The sequence below is a fragment of the Eulemur rufifrons genome, chromosome 9, assembly GCF_041146395.1.
Source record: "Eulemur rufifrons isolate Redbay chromosome 9, OSU_ERuf_1, whole genome shotgun sequence".
Taxonomy (NCBI): Eukaryota; Metazoa; Chordata; class Mammalia; order Primates; family Lemuridae; genus Eulemur; species Eulemur rufifrons.
In genome coordinates this window covers 19,122,453-19,138,589 of record NC_090991.1, presented here as the reverse complement: position 1 = coordinate 19,138,589, position 16,137 = coordinate 19,122,453, and the positions used below count along the sequence as shown (strand labels likewise).

Sequence of the window (16,137 nt, the reverse complement as noted above, 5' to 3'; positions counted from 1 at the left end):
TGGACATGAGCCCACAGTTTAGACATACAAATGATTTTTATGGGAGAGTAAAGTTACTTTTGAAAAGATAACCCTTTCTTCAAAAACATGTAGCAAAATAATCTGGCAAACCAAAGGACCTACAATTTAGAGATAGGAAGAGTGGAACCGGTGGGTGAAGATGGGTGGAAATCCCCCTAACAATTAGTCTGGGTTAAAAAAAGCCAATAAAAACAACTTGGGCTGGGTGTAGTAGCTCACACCTGTAATCCTAGCACTATGGGAGGCTGAGGTGGGAGAATCGCTTCAGGCTAGGAGTTGGAGACCAGCCTGGGCAATAGCCCATCTGTATAAAAAAACAGAAAAATCAGCTGGGAGGATGAGGCAGGAGGATTGCTTGAGCCCAGGAGTCTGAGGCTACAGTGAACTATGATGATACCATTGCACTCTAGCCCAGGAGACAGACCAAGATTCTGTCTCCAAGAAAAACAAAAGAAAGAAAAAAACAAAACAAAAAAAAACAACCCCAAACAAGGACCAACATAGACAGAGTCTACTAATTTTCTAATTGTGATCAACCACCCAGAAAATAGCTCTACAGAAGAAAAGAACTGGTGAATTTCAGGTAAGGCAGACAGAAGAAATAGGAGAAACAAACAAACAAACAAACAATAAATAAATGAAGAAGGGAAGGGAAAGTAGATAGACATACATGGAAGGCAATGAATGTGGTAGAAAGAGCACAGGCCTTTGTTCTAGATAAGCATTGTGTAATAATTAACTTAGCTCTTCTAAAAACTCAGTTTCCCCATTGCACACAACATTGTGAGCCTAGAATTAAATTATCTGTATGGTCTCCCAGCTCCAAAATGCTAAGAGTTCATTATGGGGGAGGCAGGAAGGAAAGAATTCAGTGGCTGTGATATCTGGAAGAAGGCAGATTTTAAGTTTTGCCCTGGCCTCAGCAGCTGAAATGCTGATAATAGGGCAGGACCAAAGGCAGTGCTTCTTAAACTCTAGTGTCCATAAGAATCACCTGGGATGTTTATTAAAACACTGATTGGCCGGCCCCAGTCTTGGAGTTTTTTGTGCAGGTCTCGGTGAAACTCCAGCATTTGCATTTCTAAAAAGCTTCCCAGTGATGCTGCTGGTTTGGGACCACACATGGAGAAACACTATCCTAGAGAATAAGTGGCAGAGGGCAAATAAACATGGACATTTGGGGAAAAAAGTTGGCTAGATGGCTCTTATTTCTTGGTGGGAAAAAAGGATTGATTACCTGTAAGGTGACTGATAAATAAATGCTGGAATAACTTGTTTCCTCTGCTGACCGAAGATTTGTTGTTGACCAAAGCTTAATTCTTATATATAGTTATTTTATATAATGGTTTATAATATGAATTGGGTATCATACTTGTTAAATTCTTCAAAACTTCAACCTTCAAAACTATATAAATGGAAATTGTCATGTAAAACTGGGATCATAAGCTAGACATTCTACTTATGGATCTTGAACATCACAGAATAGTTATATCATTTGATTTTTTAAAAGACAATACATGCTAACACTTAAAAAAACTATGTATAGTAACTTTTTCGTAAAGAATCATGTGTTTTATACATGAAATTTTCAGATAATGGAACTTGAAACAAAAAAACTTTCTCATATTTTAATCGTTTTAGAAGGATATTTTTCTGTATAGAAAACGTGACTTTCATTATCCACTGTCATCATAATACACACAATAGCCTAAGTTCTATAATGAATAACACCTCTGGGACCAGAGTTGTATGAAACCATTCACTCTGACACTGAATGAACCCAGAGTTCTGTAGGTTTGCCATCTCTGCTGTCTTGTTTATCTCAGTCTCACGCAAGCTATTAGCTATTATTTCTCACTGTATTCATCTCTAAGTTGCATCTTAAATCGGTATACTTTTCTTACTTGGAATTAATAGTGACTCTACAGAATGGAATATGCTTATAGGCTTTAAGAAGTTATTTTCTTGAGATGACTGTTATATGGTTATTTACTACCAGATTTTCAGGTTGGTCGAGTTGTTGCTGGTGGTAGGGAAGTGGGGTACTACCAGACTTGGTGTATTTTTTTGATACAGAATGCTGAATCAGAGACATGGAAGCCCTTAGGGCAATGTTAGTATAACTAGTAAAGGAATTATAGTTCTGTTCACTTACAGGGTAATGTGGCTTAGGTCACTCTTCTTTCCAAAACTCTCAAAAACTTACCAACCTTGGAATACTATGTGAACATTCTAAACATTTCACTGTCTTACGTACAACTTGTTTGAAAGTAGAAAGCTTTATAGAGTAACAAAATTCAAGTCAGCTACAAGGTAAAGAAGAAATGTAAAGTGAATCTCATGAGGAAAAAGAGCAAAATCTTCTATGAACTGATCACAAGGGAATTCCTAATGTTGGTATCTTAATATTATCACTCAAAGTTATATAAAGAGATCATATTTACTGACCTGGGGAATGCTGGGAAGTTGCAAGTGAGGTCATGGAATTAGAGAGGTTAAGGTTGGCAGTGATACTAAGCTGGCTCTGCAGTGCAGGAGGGTAAGGAGATGTGGGTGTCAGGAGGGACTCCTCACTGGTTTCTTCATCAATTCCAGGCAAGTACGTGTCAATCAAGGCATCAAGAAACTTAACAATAAGCTCAGCATAGTCTGGGATTTGTGTTTGCTGTAATGGAAAATAGGAAATTATTTTAGCTCCTTTGTTTTTGTAAATTCCCTCTGAAGCCAAAAAAGATTAATTCAATTTTTGTTTTGGGCTTAATTTGCTATTTTTCTTCCTTTGTTTATACTACTGATCATTAAAAAAAGGGATCTGGAGTAACATTTACAGACTACCACAGGACTTACAGAACTAGGAGTTCTGTTCAGCTTACATTTAAAGCTTCCAGATGAGCCTGCAATTTCTGAAAGCCATGTACAAGACAGACTGAATTTAATACTGAGACAATACAATCATCAGGAATGATATGTAGCCCATTTTCCAAAACGGAGAAAATGAGCAGAACATCATCATTCCAACTGCCATGAGGATATATCCACTCACTAGAGACACTGTGAAGGGCTCAGAGGGTTACTGGCAATCTAACTACAAAAACTTCTGTGTGACATACTTATTTCTGTGACTTCAGGTCCACTTTTTTAGTGACAACCTTTGCATGTCAATGGACATTCAGTACTAGTGAAATGAAATAAACTAAATACTCAGTTCTTAAAATTGGAACAAGTTTTAGACAGTTCATGTTGATATAGTACCCCTTATACTTAGAACACTGCAGTAGGTACCGTTCAGGGAAGAAACAGAAGTCCTGCCTTCAAGGAACTTTGACCATTTTGGAGAAAGACCATTTATAGAGAAAATAATTAAACACATATTATGCAGCACTACCAAAACTAATGCCAATCAAAGAACAAGCCGAATAGGAGCAAGGGAGGATATATCTAGAGAGGAATGAATCTAATCCAACAGATTGGAAGTAGAAATGTTTTCATGAGGTAGATTTTAACCATAGGTGATGCTTCTTGCTAGTCACAAGTTAAGTGTGTGCATTAAGACTATCAAATACATAAAGGACTAAGGACAGAAAAGTTTTACAGAGATTTATCATACCCTTCTGAAAAGATGAGCATAAATTGAGGCTTTTTTAATAAAAATGAAAATACAAACATATTAAAGGTGCTGTCTCTTGGAAAAAATCCTGTGGTGAAAAAGTTTTCATAAAAATCGCATATGCTTATCATGAGTTATTGTTCTGGTGTTCAGCATGTTGTGTGTTTTAAAGCAGGTGCGCTAATGTGGATAGAAATTTTTGTTTTGTCAAAAGTTAGAAAAAATATATTTTCTTACCTTTGAAAAGGGTCCTGCAAACCTCCATAAGCCATTAAAACCAAAACCTGCAACAAATCAAATGTCACTCTTATAACAAGTAAGACATCTTTTAATCATAACAAAAATTAAATAAGTTGTATAGCTGATGATATAATAAAACCTATGCACATATTGAAAACATTTTTTTAGAATGAGTGTCAAAGCAGACTAAAACCTACTCAAAATATAGTCAGTATAAAACCACATTTTAATTTTAAAAAGTTGTCAACCAGTTATTAATATATTGAATATATAATTGAGAATCAGAAAATGGCCTTTGGAAAGAAAAATATCAACAGTCCTATCCCTTATAAAGAATTCTGCAGTCTGTGCATTCTACAGCAGTGCGCATGTTAGCAAGTTCAACCATCCTTCTCCCGATACATTTATTTACTTTGCAGGTAAGATGTTTGGTATTGTGGTGGGGACTCTTCATGGTATACCACACTCTGCACAATTCCATGGATCGGATTTAACAAGTTTGGATCTTGGCACAATGACAACAGGGTGTTGATCTTAGAGTCCAACAAATTGTGCCTAAAGAAATAAAAGTCAACAGAGGAACATTTTAGAGGAAAATTAAATTAAAATATATACTGGAAAACATAACATATATTCTCAAGAACAATGTGGCAAAATGGAAGGGAGATGAGTACTTTTTACTTTCTGGTGCATTTCTACATTTTCCAAATTTTCTATAATCAGTGTGTGTGTGTGTGTGTGTGTGTGTTGGCTTTTTTTGGTTTGTCTTTTGTTTTGTTTTTAGTCATCAGGGAAAATGTGGTAAAAACAAACAACTAATAGTGTCATATAACCATGTTTAACCACATAAAGTGAATGTTTGCTTAAGACAAGGTTGTCTCTGTCTGCTACTTAGCATGCTTTAGGACTACTTCTTTCTACTGTCAGTCGATATGTACACAGGCAGTTAAAATTAAATTTAATATTAAATCAGTGCTTAATAAATGCTGAATGAGATCAAATAAGGAAAGCAAAACTAGTTTGGAGGGGGTGGAGTATATGATCCAATTGAAACTTAGGAAAAAATTAACTATTCCTAACCTGACTACACTCCACTAATAAAAATAACTGAAACGTAACTATATAAAACTCTGAAATTTTAAAATGTGATTAACCAAAATAAAGGAAAATAACGACACAACATAGAAGGCCTAGATCAGAATAGAATTTCCCAAGTTTCTTCAGGCTATTTACATTTGAACACTTTTAGGTTAATATTATTTTAGCCTTTTTCTTGAGACAGAGTCTCACTCTGTTGCCCAGGCTAGAGTGCCATGGCATCAGCCTAGCTCACAGCAACCTCAAACTCCTGGGCTCAAGTGATCCTACTGCCTTAGCCTCTAGAGTAGCTGGGATTATAGGCATGCACCACCATGCCTGGCTAATTTTTCTATATATTTTTAGCTGTCCATATAATTTCTTTCTATTTTTAGTAGAGACAGGGTCTCGCTTTTGCTCAGGCTGGTCTCAAACTCCTGAGCTCAAACAATTCGCCCGCCTCAGCCTCCCAGAGTGCTAGGATTACAGGTGTGAGCCACCATGCCTGGCCTTATTTTAGCCTTTAACAGAGAAGAAAATTCACCTCCCAAATAGGAGGGCAATTTTGTTTTCACTCAGCTATGGATAAATACAGAAGCCCTACTAAAAAGAAAACCAAACAGGTATCATGATTTAAATATAGCAGTCTAACAGTTTGCTCCTAAGTAAGGAAAATGAGCAATGCTTATCAAGATCAATCACTTAAACAAATCAAAAAGATTTAAAAAATGTCTTTCCTAATAGGTCAAAACTAGTTTTAGTCCCCATTAAACCCACTGTCTTAAAGCTAAAATCACTGTCACACTATCTCACTTTTTCCTCTTTGCAACCAGTAAACATTACTGGGTAATATTTTTCCTAAGCCTTTATAAAGCATTTAACTTAAAGACAGGTACACTACTTAAAAACCTAAGTAGATACCATGGAAGACCCCAAAAAGAATAAAAAAGGAGGTACTTACACAACAGGAAAAACCTTGGGAAACACAACACTGGCCTCCGCTAAGTATTCATAAAGAATTCGTTGATCAAACTCATCTGTGGTATATTTTACCAGTGTAGCCTGCCAAGATGCAAAAAAGTAAACAAACATGTTTACTTTGTGGCTGAACTGTTATCTGTTTTGGTGAGAAGGAGAAGACTGTGTTCCATTTATGATTTTAATATTTAAGGGCCTCCTGAGAGTACATTGTAATAAAAACATGAAGAAAAACAACCCTCAAAAAGGGGAAATCCTTACTAGAACAGTAAGAAGCAGCGCTTGGATCTTCGGATCAGTAAGTACTTCTTCATCCAGGAGAACATTTGATTCAGAAACTGAAACTTTACGTAAGTGTGGGTGCTGCTGTGATGAGGAAATCCTCTGAGTTTCTGCAGTAAAAAATAGAATTAACATTATCAGCTTTGTTCATCAAACACCTGGACAACCACTTCATCTAATATATTTCAATGTTACTTCTAAAATTCAATAGTTTTTTTAGTAGACACTTAAAATATCAATATAAACATCATATAGAATTACTATTCATCTACACAAAAGTTTTGGCTAGCTATTTACAATGCTGTGTATCATATACATGATACTTTTCATACAAGTTTCAGGATAACTGTCCATTTAAGGACTGTAGAGCTTATCTTTCAAAAGAGAGCATATGTTTCTGTATTTCATCCCGATGATTCTAAGAAATGGTTGGAAAGTAAATATGGCTTTAATGTACTCTCCCACCTTACTTTCTATGATCTAGATCAATTATTAACTTTGTTTCTCACCCATTTCATAATCAGTTTCTGCTACTCTCCTCATTTTGGGGGGTGTTGTGATCCCTGATTCCATTTCTTGCCTTTTAGGAGCCTTTGTGTCTGATATCAAGTGATCAAAACTTTTCCTTGTTCCTATAAACAAAAGTTACAGAACATGGAAGTTCATTAACCACAGTGTCTATGAATAAGAATATACTAAAAAGAAAATGTTTGGACATAAAGTGTTCAAGCTTTCACTTAAGGACCCAAAGAAAGCTCAAACACATCCCTGGAGCAGTGCTTCCTTTATTCTTCATCTTCTCAAAGGGTTTTGTTTCCACAGCTTTCTGTTTCAGGGTAGGATATACCTTACCAGTCCAAATTAAGCAGAGATTAGGTTTACTACATTCAAGGTAAACCAAACTCTACCAACAAATACAATTACTGATAATAAATACAAAGGTATGCACTGTTCAATAGCAAAGATCAACTATGTCTGAATAGCCTTTTCAATTTAAGAAATTCTGCTGGTGCTAAGAATTAGCCATTATTAACATATGAGGAATTTCCAAACTTATGTAAAAAAACCAAAGTTTGATTGCATTACTATTAGGTTATTAAGTATGAAATGTCTGGTTTTCTTAAGTATTAAATTTGACAGTTGATATCTCTGACATTTCACTTTGACACTTGTTTATTTTTATTGTGAAGGTACATTCTCAGTCTTTCTTTTTTTTTTTTTTTTTTTGAGACAGAGTCTCACTCTGTTGCCCAGGCTAGAGTGAGTGCCGTGGCGTCAGCCTAGCTTACAGCAACCTCAAACTCCTGAGCTCAAGCGATCCTCCTGTCTCAGCCTCCCGAGTAGCTGGGACTACAGGCATGCGCCATCATGCCCGGCTAATTTTTTTCTATATATATTTTTAGCTGTCCATATAATTTCTTTCTATTTTTAGTAGAGGTGGGGTCTCGCTCTTGCTCAGGCTGGTCTCGAACTCCTGAGCTCAAACGATCCGCCCACCTCGGCCTCCCAGAGTGCTAGGATTACAGGCGTGAGCCACCGCGCCCGGCCCATTCTCAGTCTTTCAAATGCACATTTTGGCTTGTGATTATCTTTCATATTTTTTTTTTAGAGCAATTTTTGTGAAACCATGGATAAGTCAAAAATTTGTGTTATTTTTGAATATGAGTTCCATCATGGAACCAATGCAGCATAGACAGCTCGAAATATCAATGACGTGTTTGGGAAGAATGTGGCTAATGAACACACAGTACATTGACGGTTTGAGAAGTTCCGTTCTGGTGATTTTAATCTTCAAAATAAGCCACATGGGAGACCTGAGACCAAGGTGGATAATGATGAGCTGAAAGCTGTAGTGGAAGCGAATCCATCTCAACCTATGCATGAATTAGCAGCAAGGTTTTATGTTACTATTCCAACAATATCAGGCCATTTGAAACAAATGGGCAAGGTAAAGAAGCTGGATAGATGGGTTCCACATGAATTAAATGAGCATCAGAAGAGAAATTGTCTTGAAGCTTGCCCTTCTTTGCTGTCACAATATAAAGGTGAACCATTTCTACGTTGTACTGTTATATGTGATGAAAAATGGATGCTTTTTGACAATCAGAAGTGCTTGGCACAAGGTTGAGTAAAGATGAAACGCTGAAACACAGTCCAAAACTGACTATTCATCAAAAAAAGCTAATGGTGTCTGTTTGGTGGTCTAGCTCTCATATTATTCACTACAGCATCATGAAACCTGGTCAATCGATTAGAGCAGATGTCTACTGCAACCAACTGGATGAAATGATGAGGATGCTTGCGATTAAGCTGTCGAGACTGGTCAACAGAGACAGGCCAATCCTATTGCAAGACAACGCTCTACCACATGTCGCACAAACAATGCTGCTCAAACTATAGAAGCTGAACTTGGAAACTCTTTGTCATCCACCATATTCACCAGACCTTGCATCAACTGACTAAGACTTCTTCCAGGATTTGGACCACTTCTTGCAAGGAAAAATACTCAATTCTCAACAAGCTGTGGAAAACACCATTCGTGATTTCATTGCCACTCACTCTTCAGGCCTCTTCGCTGCTGGCATATGCAAGCTACAGTTAAGATGACAAAACTGTGCTGATAGTTTAGGTGCATACTTTGATTAATTGTACTGCTTCTTGTTTTACATATAATAAACTATACTTTTGATTTGAAATTGGACATTTCATATTTAATGACCTAATAATTTTGCAAGTTTGGAAAAACAGATGTGCATGCCTGCAAGTAGTGAAGAACAGATACACTGGGAGATGCTTCAAAAATAGCAAGTAGCATTATCTTCCACTTGGTTTTGCATTTCCTTAATCATGTATTACACTAATATTAACTGCCTCTCTACTATTTAAAGTAAAAGTACTGAAAGCAGATTATTTGGAACTCATATATTTCTGTTCTTTATATTCAAAAAACTTCTCTTAATCTTTTTGGTGCAGCTTGAAGAAAAAAATCTGGAATACTTTTGACAGTGTTATTTATTTATTTATTTATTTTTATTATTTAAGACCTTTATTAACAGGTGCTTGCAGTTTGTTGACTTTTTTGAAAAAATCAAGTTGTAAACTTTTATTACAAATTAAAAATGAAGTTCTTAAAAATCTCAACTTGACCAGATATGAAACAATTTAAAAACCTTTAAAGGCACATTGAGAAAAACCAGGCTTTTTTAAAAAACGTTTGTTATTACCAAAAAAGACATCTTTAGGTAAAAATAATAAAAACCCCATGCTGCATAGATAATGCAGATAGTTCTAGTTATCTGGTCAACGGGCAAAAAGCAAGCACTTAAGGTCTTCAGCTCCAATCTTGTTCATTTCTTATTGCTGGAATTTCATATTCATTTCTTCTTGTTGGATGACTAAACCGGACGATGGTGGAGATGGTAAGCCGGCATTTACTCAGCCCCGCCCTGCTCAGCCTCGGAGCGGACGAATTCTCAGCTGGTGGATCGGCTGCTTTTGTGTCTTTGCCGTCTTGTGGTTTAGGGTTTTCTGGGCGTCTGCGTCGGTAATTGAAGTTGCGACGGTACCGACGTTGAGGCGGCTGCTGACCTTGGGTCTCATCTCCTTGATTCTCTTTATCCTCTTCATTGCCGTCCTCTCTGGGCTGTCTTTGGCGAGGAGGGCCCCTGCGGAATCGTGGTCTATAACCCCGATACACATTCTGTCTTACTGGTGGTCTACCTTGTTCTCCTGCACCCTGGTTGTCAGCACCCTCCATCACTTCTCCCTGTACAGGAGGGTTGGATACTGTGGTCGAGGCCCATAGGGTCTCCGCACGTAGTAAGGTGGGAACCTTCGCCTGCGGTAGGGCGGGCGTGGCTGGGCCTGGCCTTCAGGAGCGCTCTCCGATCCCTCATTCTTTTCCCCACTCTCACTATTCTGGTAACTCTGCTGGTAATGGCGTGGAGGACCCCTGCGACGTGGAGAGCGTCTATAATGGTTACGGTCTGCTGCCTATTTACTGCCTTGAACTGGAATTCCACCAGGGCCTGTAACATTTGCTGCCTCTGCACCCTTTTCTCCTTCAACAGCATCAAACTCCACAGTTTCTCCATCTCCTACACTGCGAAGGTACTTCCTGGGGTTGTTCTTCTTTATGGCAGTCTGGTGTACAAATACATCTTCTTTGGTGTCATTCCTGTTGATGAAACCATATCCGTTTCTTACATTGAACCATTTTACCGTCCCCAAAACCTTCGTTGCGATGACCTTCTTGTCCCCGCCGGCAGGCGCCGCCGATGTGAGGCCGCCCGGGCCACCGCTCCCTGCGCCGCTGCCCGTGGTGCGGGGCTTGGTGTCGGCAGCCCCGAGGGCGGGGGCAGCGGGCGGCTGCTGGGTCTCGGCCTCGCTGCTCACGGTTGCGGTGGTGGTGACTCGGGCCGGCTGCGGCAGCTGCGGCTCCTCCCGATATGTGATGGTAACTAGGCCGGCGGCGGCGGTGGGGCTGCACAGGGCTCTCTGGGGTCCGCTCTCGGCTCCCGCTACCGATCCGACAGTGTTATTTTTTAAAGTCAGAATTGAAGCCAATATGATAAACTCTGACAAGTGAACACTTGAGAAATACAATGTTCTATTGACCTCAAGTACTAATAAACACTAATAAATATTCATAATAGTCATATATATCAAGGCCAAGTAATTACAGCCCAAAAGGATCTAGTCCAGCCGCCTCATTTCATACACTTGCAAACTGAGGAAGCCATAAGCGGTTAGGCAATGAGCCTAATGTTGCATGGTTAGGGATCCAGTTAACAATCAGATAGAAAACTCTTTCTAAAACCAATCAGTGCTTTCCATACTATATGAGATTAGGATGCTACTCTCTACATTTAGTTTTCCTACCTTTCCTACCTTTTTATTTTACTCTCTGCATTCTTCCTGGGAGATCTCATTCTGCTCCCATAGCTTCAACTATCTATGAGTTAATCAACTCTAAATGCTTACTCATTTACTTCTCTCTTCCTGAATTCCAGATACATCTTTTCTCTTAGATATACATTCCTAGATGTCCTGAAAAGATCTCATATATAATATCAACCAACCTAAATTTATCATGTAATGTAAACATACTAGTCCTGATCTCTATGAATGGAATCATTATCCAGCCAGGTTTTGAAACTAGAAACTTCTGACATCCTTCACAGTGTTCTCCTTCCCGCCCGCCCCAATTAATCAGTCAGGCACTAAGTCTTGTCAGAAATCCATCTATCTTTCCAAACCTGATTTTCTCTCTCTCTCTTTTTTTGGAGACAGAGTATTGCTCTGTAGCCCAGGCTAGAGTGCAGTGGCATCATCATAGCTCACTGCAACCTCAAACTCCTAGGCTCAAGTGATTCTCCTGCCTCAGCCTCCTAAGTAGCTGAGATCACAGGTGCATACCACCAAGCTTGGCTAATTTTTAAAATTTTCTGTAGAGATGAGGTCTTGATATTGCCCAGGCTGATCTCAAACTCCTGGCCAAAAGCAATCCTCCAACCTCAGGCTTCCAAAGTAACAGAATTACAGGTGTGAGCTCTTTTTTTAAAAAAGAGATGGGGTTTCACTATGTTGCTCAGGCTGGTCTCAAGCTCCTAGGCTCAAGCTATCCTCCTGCCTCAGCCTCCTGAGTAGCTGGGACTACAGGTGTGTACCACTGCAGCTGGCTCCAAACCTGATTCTTCTCCATTCTCCCATTGCTCCTGCCTTAGTGTAGGCCTAAGTTTGATTGGACTGCTGTATTAATTCTTTTAAATGGTCCCTTTGCTAAAAATCTCTTCATATTTATCCACATTGCTGCCAGAAAACCTTTCTAAAAAATAAAATTTGGTCATGTTCCTCTCCTACTTAAAGATCTCAGCTAAGTACACAAGGCTAAATCTCTTAACATGGCATACAAAGTCTTTCACAATCAAGTTCCAATCCTTCCCTAGCCTCATTTCCTACCCCATTCCCCATGATGCTATGATCTATTGCCAGTGGCTTTCCTGACTTCTCTTTATTCACGCTATTCCCTCCTCTCTTCAATACATGCCCTTCCTTATCCTGTGTCTACATTGTAAGCATGTATTAAATCTTTAAGACACAGCTCAAATGTTACTTCCTCTCTGTAGTTTTTCCTAATTTCTCCAGATCTTTAGTTTCCCCCATCAAGACATATCACTTTAATGGCACCTGGGAGATACTGTAGTGACTGGCTGACTGTAAGTCTTAGCCACCAAACTATAAACTCTTCCAGGGCAGAGACCATATCTTTTTCACCTAGCATATGGGTTGAATGAATTCAATACTACATTTTTTTCTGAAGTTAGTTTTTCATTTACAACTTCCTTGGCATCAAAATCCAGAATTATAATACAAAACACAAAGTAACCAGGAAACTCCTAGAAGGTTACTAATGGCAAAGCATTAACAGAAGGGAACTCAAACAAAAGTTAACAGACCTATACGACTGGTAAGAGTGATTAACATTTGTGGTTTCTATTTCTTTCATGGTTTACTGGCACATTATTTATGTCACGCTTTATGGTACGTTCACTAATTTCCTTATCAACACAAACATTTCCCCAATACCTTAAGATACTTAAATATGCTTGTGTGGATAACTGAAATCCACTGAACCATTCACAATGTTGGTCACTGAAATACAGATCTCAGTGTATTCCAGTAACAATTAAAACTTCAGCCAGTGGAATACAAGAGCACCTTTGCATTTCCTCCGTGGTGCAGGGTTGGATCAGTGGACTTTCATTCATTTACTTTCAGTTACTGACACGGGAAAGGGTCTCACAGCATTTTAGGTCTACTTCTCATAGACAAATGTTGATGTAATTGAGCAATCAACTTTCAAGAATTATTATCTTCTTGAAAAATATCTTACATTTTTGTCTTTTCAAAGAAAATATGGCAAATAGTATTATTATAACTTCATATCATATTGATGTATTCTGTTTTCAAATGATAATTCTGGGAAATATTACTATTTTGTTAAAGGTCCTGAGTGCAGCAAGACACTTCCTTTCTCATAGGTATTTATCTAATGTCTTTGCTACTCCCATTCCCTGCTGCCCAGGCAAGGCAAAACAAAAATAAGGAAAGCCACAATATTTTTAGTCTAAGAATCAGAAAAAACTATTTCAAGGTCCTATTCTCATTTCTCTCTCTCAACGGATATGGCTTAACTGAGATCTCAAACTCTTTTAATTTGCATCAAAAACTTTGCTGCATCGAAACAGAAAATTTTGATAATCTTGAACAGTTTCAAATAATTTTCCAAGAGTGAAAGTATCTGACCATTTAAAAAAGTAATTTAAAAAATTCTACATAATTTAGATAAACTAACCAAGCAGCTTCTTAGTGTTGGCCTGAGAAGGCTGCCCCATGTCCAAGCTCATGGATTTCCTGGCTCGGGGACTGGTCTGGCCCACAGTTGGATAGGTGGCTGCAAGGTACCCTTCAGAACCTTTGGGAGAAGACCATGGCTGATTCTCCTTTAGTGTCCTGGGAGATTAAAGCAATCGAGAAGAATTAATTAACATGATGACAAATACAACCACTGTATGCCCCTTCTAAGTGACTGTCCTATTTCCCAATGACAGCAACCAATTAATTTAAAACTGCACTTTAAAGGGCTTTAGGGAACAAAGTCAATGTATCCCCAGAAGTATCAACTTTTTTGCCACAGTATCTTACATATAAAAATTAATTTAAAAAATTATATATATTTATGGTGTTCAACACGATGTTTTAAAATATGTAAACACAGGCCGGGCACAGTGGCTCACGCCTGTAATCCTAGCACTCTGGGAGGCCCAGGCGGGAGGATCACTCGAGGTCAGGAATTCGAGACCAACCTGAGCAAGAGCGAGACCCTGTCTCTACTAAAAATAGAAAGAAATTAGCTGGACAGCTAAAAATATATATAGAAAAAAATAAGCCAGACATGGTGGCGCATGCCTGTAGTCCCAGCTACTCGGGAGGCTGAGGCAGAAGGACTGCTTAAGCCCAGAGATTTGACATTGCTGTGAGTTTAATGCCACAGCACTCACTCTAGCCCGGGCAACACAGGGAAACTCTGTCTCAAAAAATAAATAAATAAATAAAATAAAATAAAATAAAATACAATATGTATACATTCTGGAATTGCTAAATCAAGCTAATTAACATATGCATTACCTCGCATACTTAACATTTGTGGTGAGAACACTTAAAAGCGACTCTCTCAGAAATTTTCAAGTATATAATACATTGTTATTAACCACAGTCATTATGTTGTTTTATAGATCTCGAACTTATGGCACTGGTTTTTTTTTTTTTGAGACAAAGTTTTGCTTGCATAGAGTGTAGAGGTGTCAGCCTAGCTCACAGCAACCACGAACTCCTGGACTCAAGCGATCCTCCTGCCTCAGCTTCCGGAGTAGCTGGGACTACAGATGTGCGCCACCACGCCTGGCTAATTTTTTCTATTTTTGGGAGAGACAGGGTGTCACTCTTGCTCAGGCTGGTGCACTGATTTTTTAATCAGGGAAAATCAAGTCTAAATGGGCAATTGAATTTTTGGTTTAAAAATCGAGAAAATCAAACCTAAATTTATACTTTGACAAGGGAACATAGGCAAACTCATTTTCTCCTTTTCATAACTCAAAGAAATATAATCATGGGAATGACTGAAGAATAAGACTACTGAATACCAAGTATGTCTGGAAAACTTTTGCATATGTTGTTAAAATCTCAGTGGGAAACTACTGAGGGCTTTGTATCAAAAAGTAGAATGTTGATATTGAATAACATAAGTTCTACAAATACAAAATTATTTTTGTATGTTTAACACTGCCCCTAAACCTTAAAGATACTTTCATTTAATCGAAAATTTAGAAAAATCCCCAAATGATGCCATTTTCAAGTAATTTCTCAAAGTTATACTGGAAAATACACTACCCCAAACCAAGTACAGGGGACACAAATTCGATTATTTTATCATCTAAATCGGTACTATAGAAAACTTTTTAATAACTTTAGTGTGACATGAGTAAATACAACAAATGTGTTGGCATAGACATGTTCCTATAAATCTATATAGCTTAGTTTTCTATCACTAAGCATGTAATGTTGCTTATATTTCATGTTAGTTTTTTTCCCAGGCCTTTTCCCGCAACCCAGTACTTTCAAGATCATCTCTTCTCATTATTCAACTGGTTTGTGTGTAAAAGAGGCAAACTAATGTTAACATTAGCACAATTAGACTAGACGTAGAAGGATAACTTTCCTACCACTAACCCACATAAAGTACATTTATAAAATGAGTTTTGATTTATACATTCTTCCTAGCCATCTCTAGGATCCCCCCCTCCCCCACCACACTACCTTCTAGATTACTTGGCTGCTGGCCTCTATTAGCATGGAAAATTGAAAGCTCACTATAATTAGGTAATTACAGTGGAGCAAATCCACTTACCTATAGGTGGGGTCGCCATGATGGATGGGATATGTATCCATAGGAACATTTTCCATTGAAATATCAGTAAGAAGTAGTGACTTTCTATGTTTTAGGCTGCAGCGACTTCGAACCTCTTCAGACACTGTGAGTAAAGCTAAAAGGAAAAAGAAGGCAGATTAAAATATATAACAAATCACAAGTGTGACTTAAAACAGGATACATTTCTCACAACCTCCTAAAGAGGATAATACCTATTAAAAGTGCATGTAAAGATCTCCATAGAGTATGAGGTTTAAGGATATCAAACATTTAGGACAGACTTGTTTATCTCAAAGGGTTTATAGTCTGTTTTGGAAGACTGTACATAAACATAAAATATACAAAGAGATTTAATAAGCACTTTATATTTTTCTTTCTTTTTTTTTTTTTTTTTGAGACAGAGTCTCACTTTGTTGCCTGGGCTAGAGTGCCGTGGTGTCAG

At 38.1% G+C, this 16,137-nt stretch overlaps 1 protein-coding gene and 1 pseudogene across 2 annotated transcripts in view; both read right to left on the bottom strand.

Annotated features, from left to right (window-relative positions):
* Nucleotides 1-16,137, bottom strand: part of NF1 (neurofibromin 1) — a 246,247-nt gene that overhangs the window by 13,102 nt on the left and 217,008 nt on the right. For both annotated transcript variants that reach the window (XM_069482258.1, XM_069482259.1), the window contains 8 exons: nucleotides 15,675-15,810; nucleotides 13,563-13,720; nucleotides 6,715-6,837; nucleotides 6,185-6,315; nucleotides 5,907-6,007; nucleotides 4,281-4,423; nucleotides 3,866-3,912; nucleotides 2,470-2,686 (listed from right to left, as the gene is read on the bottom strand). In XM_069482258.1, the coding sequence (XP_069338359.1) occupies nucleotides 2,470-2,686; nucleotides 3,866-3,912; nucleotides 4,281-4,423; nucleotides 5,907-6,007; nucleotides 6,185-6,315; nucleotides 6,715-6,837; nucleotides 13,563-13,720; nucleotides 15,675-15,810 (1,056 nt within the window). The remainder of the gene's footprint in view (nucleotides 1-2,469; nucleotides 2,687-3,865; nucleotides 3,913-4,280; nucleotides 4,424-5,906; nucleotides 6,008-6,184; nucleotides 6,316-6,714; nucleotides 6,838-13,562; nucleotides 13,721-15,674; nucleotides 15,811-16,137) is intronic.
* Nucleotides 9,424-12,178, bottom strand: LOC138391954 (Y-box-binding protein 1 pseudogene; annotated as a pseudogene).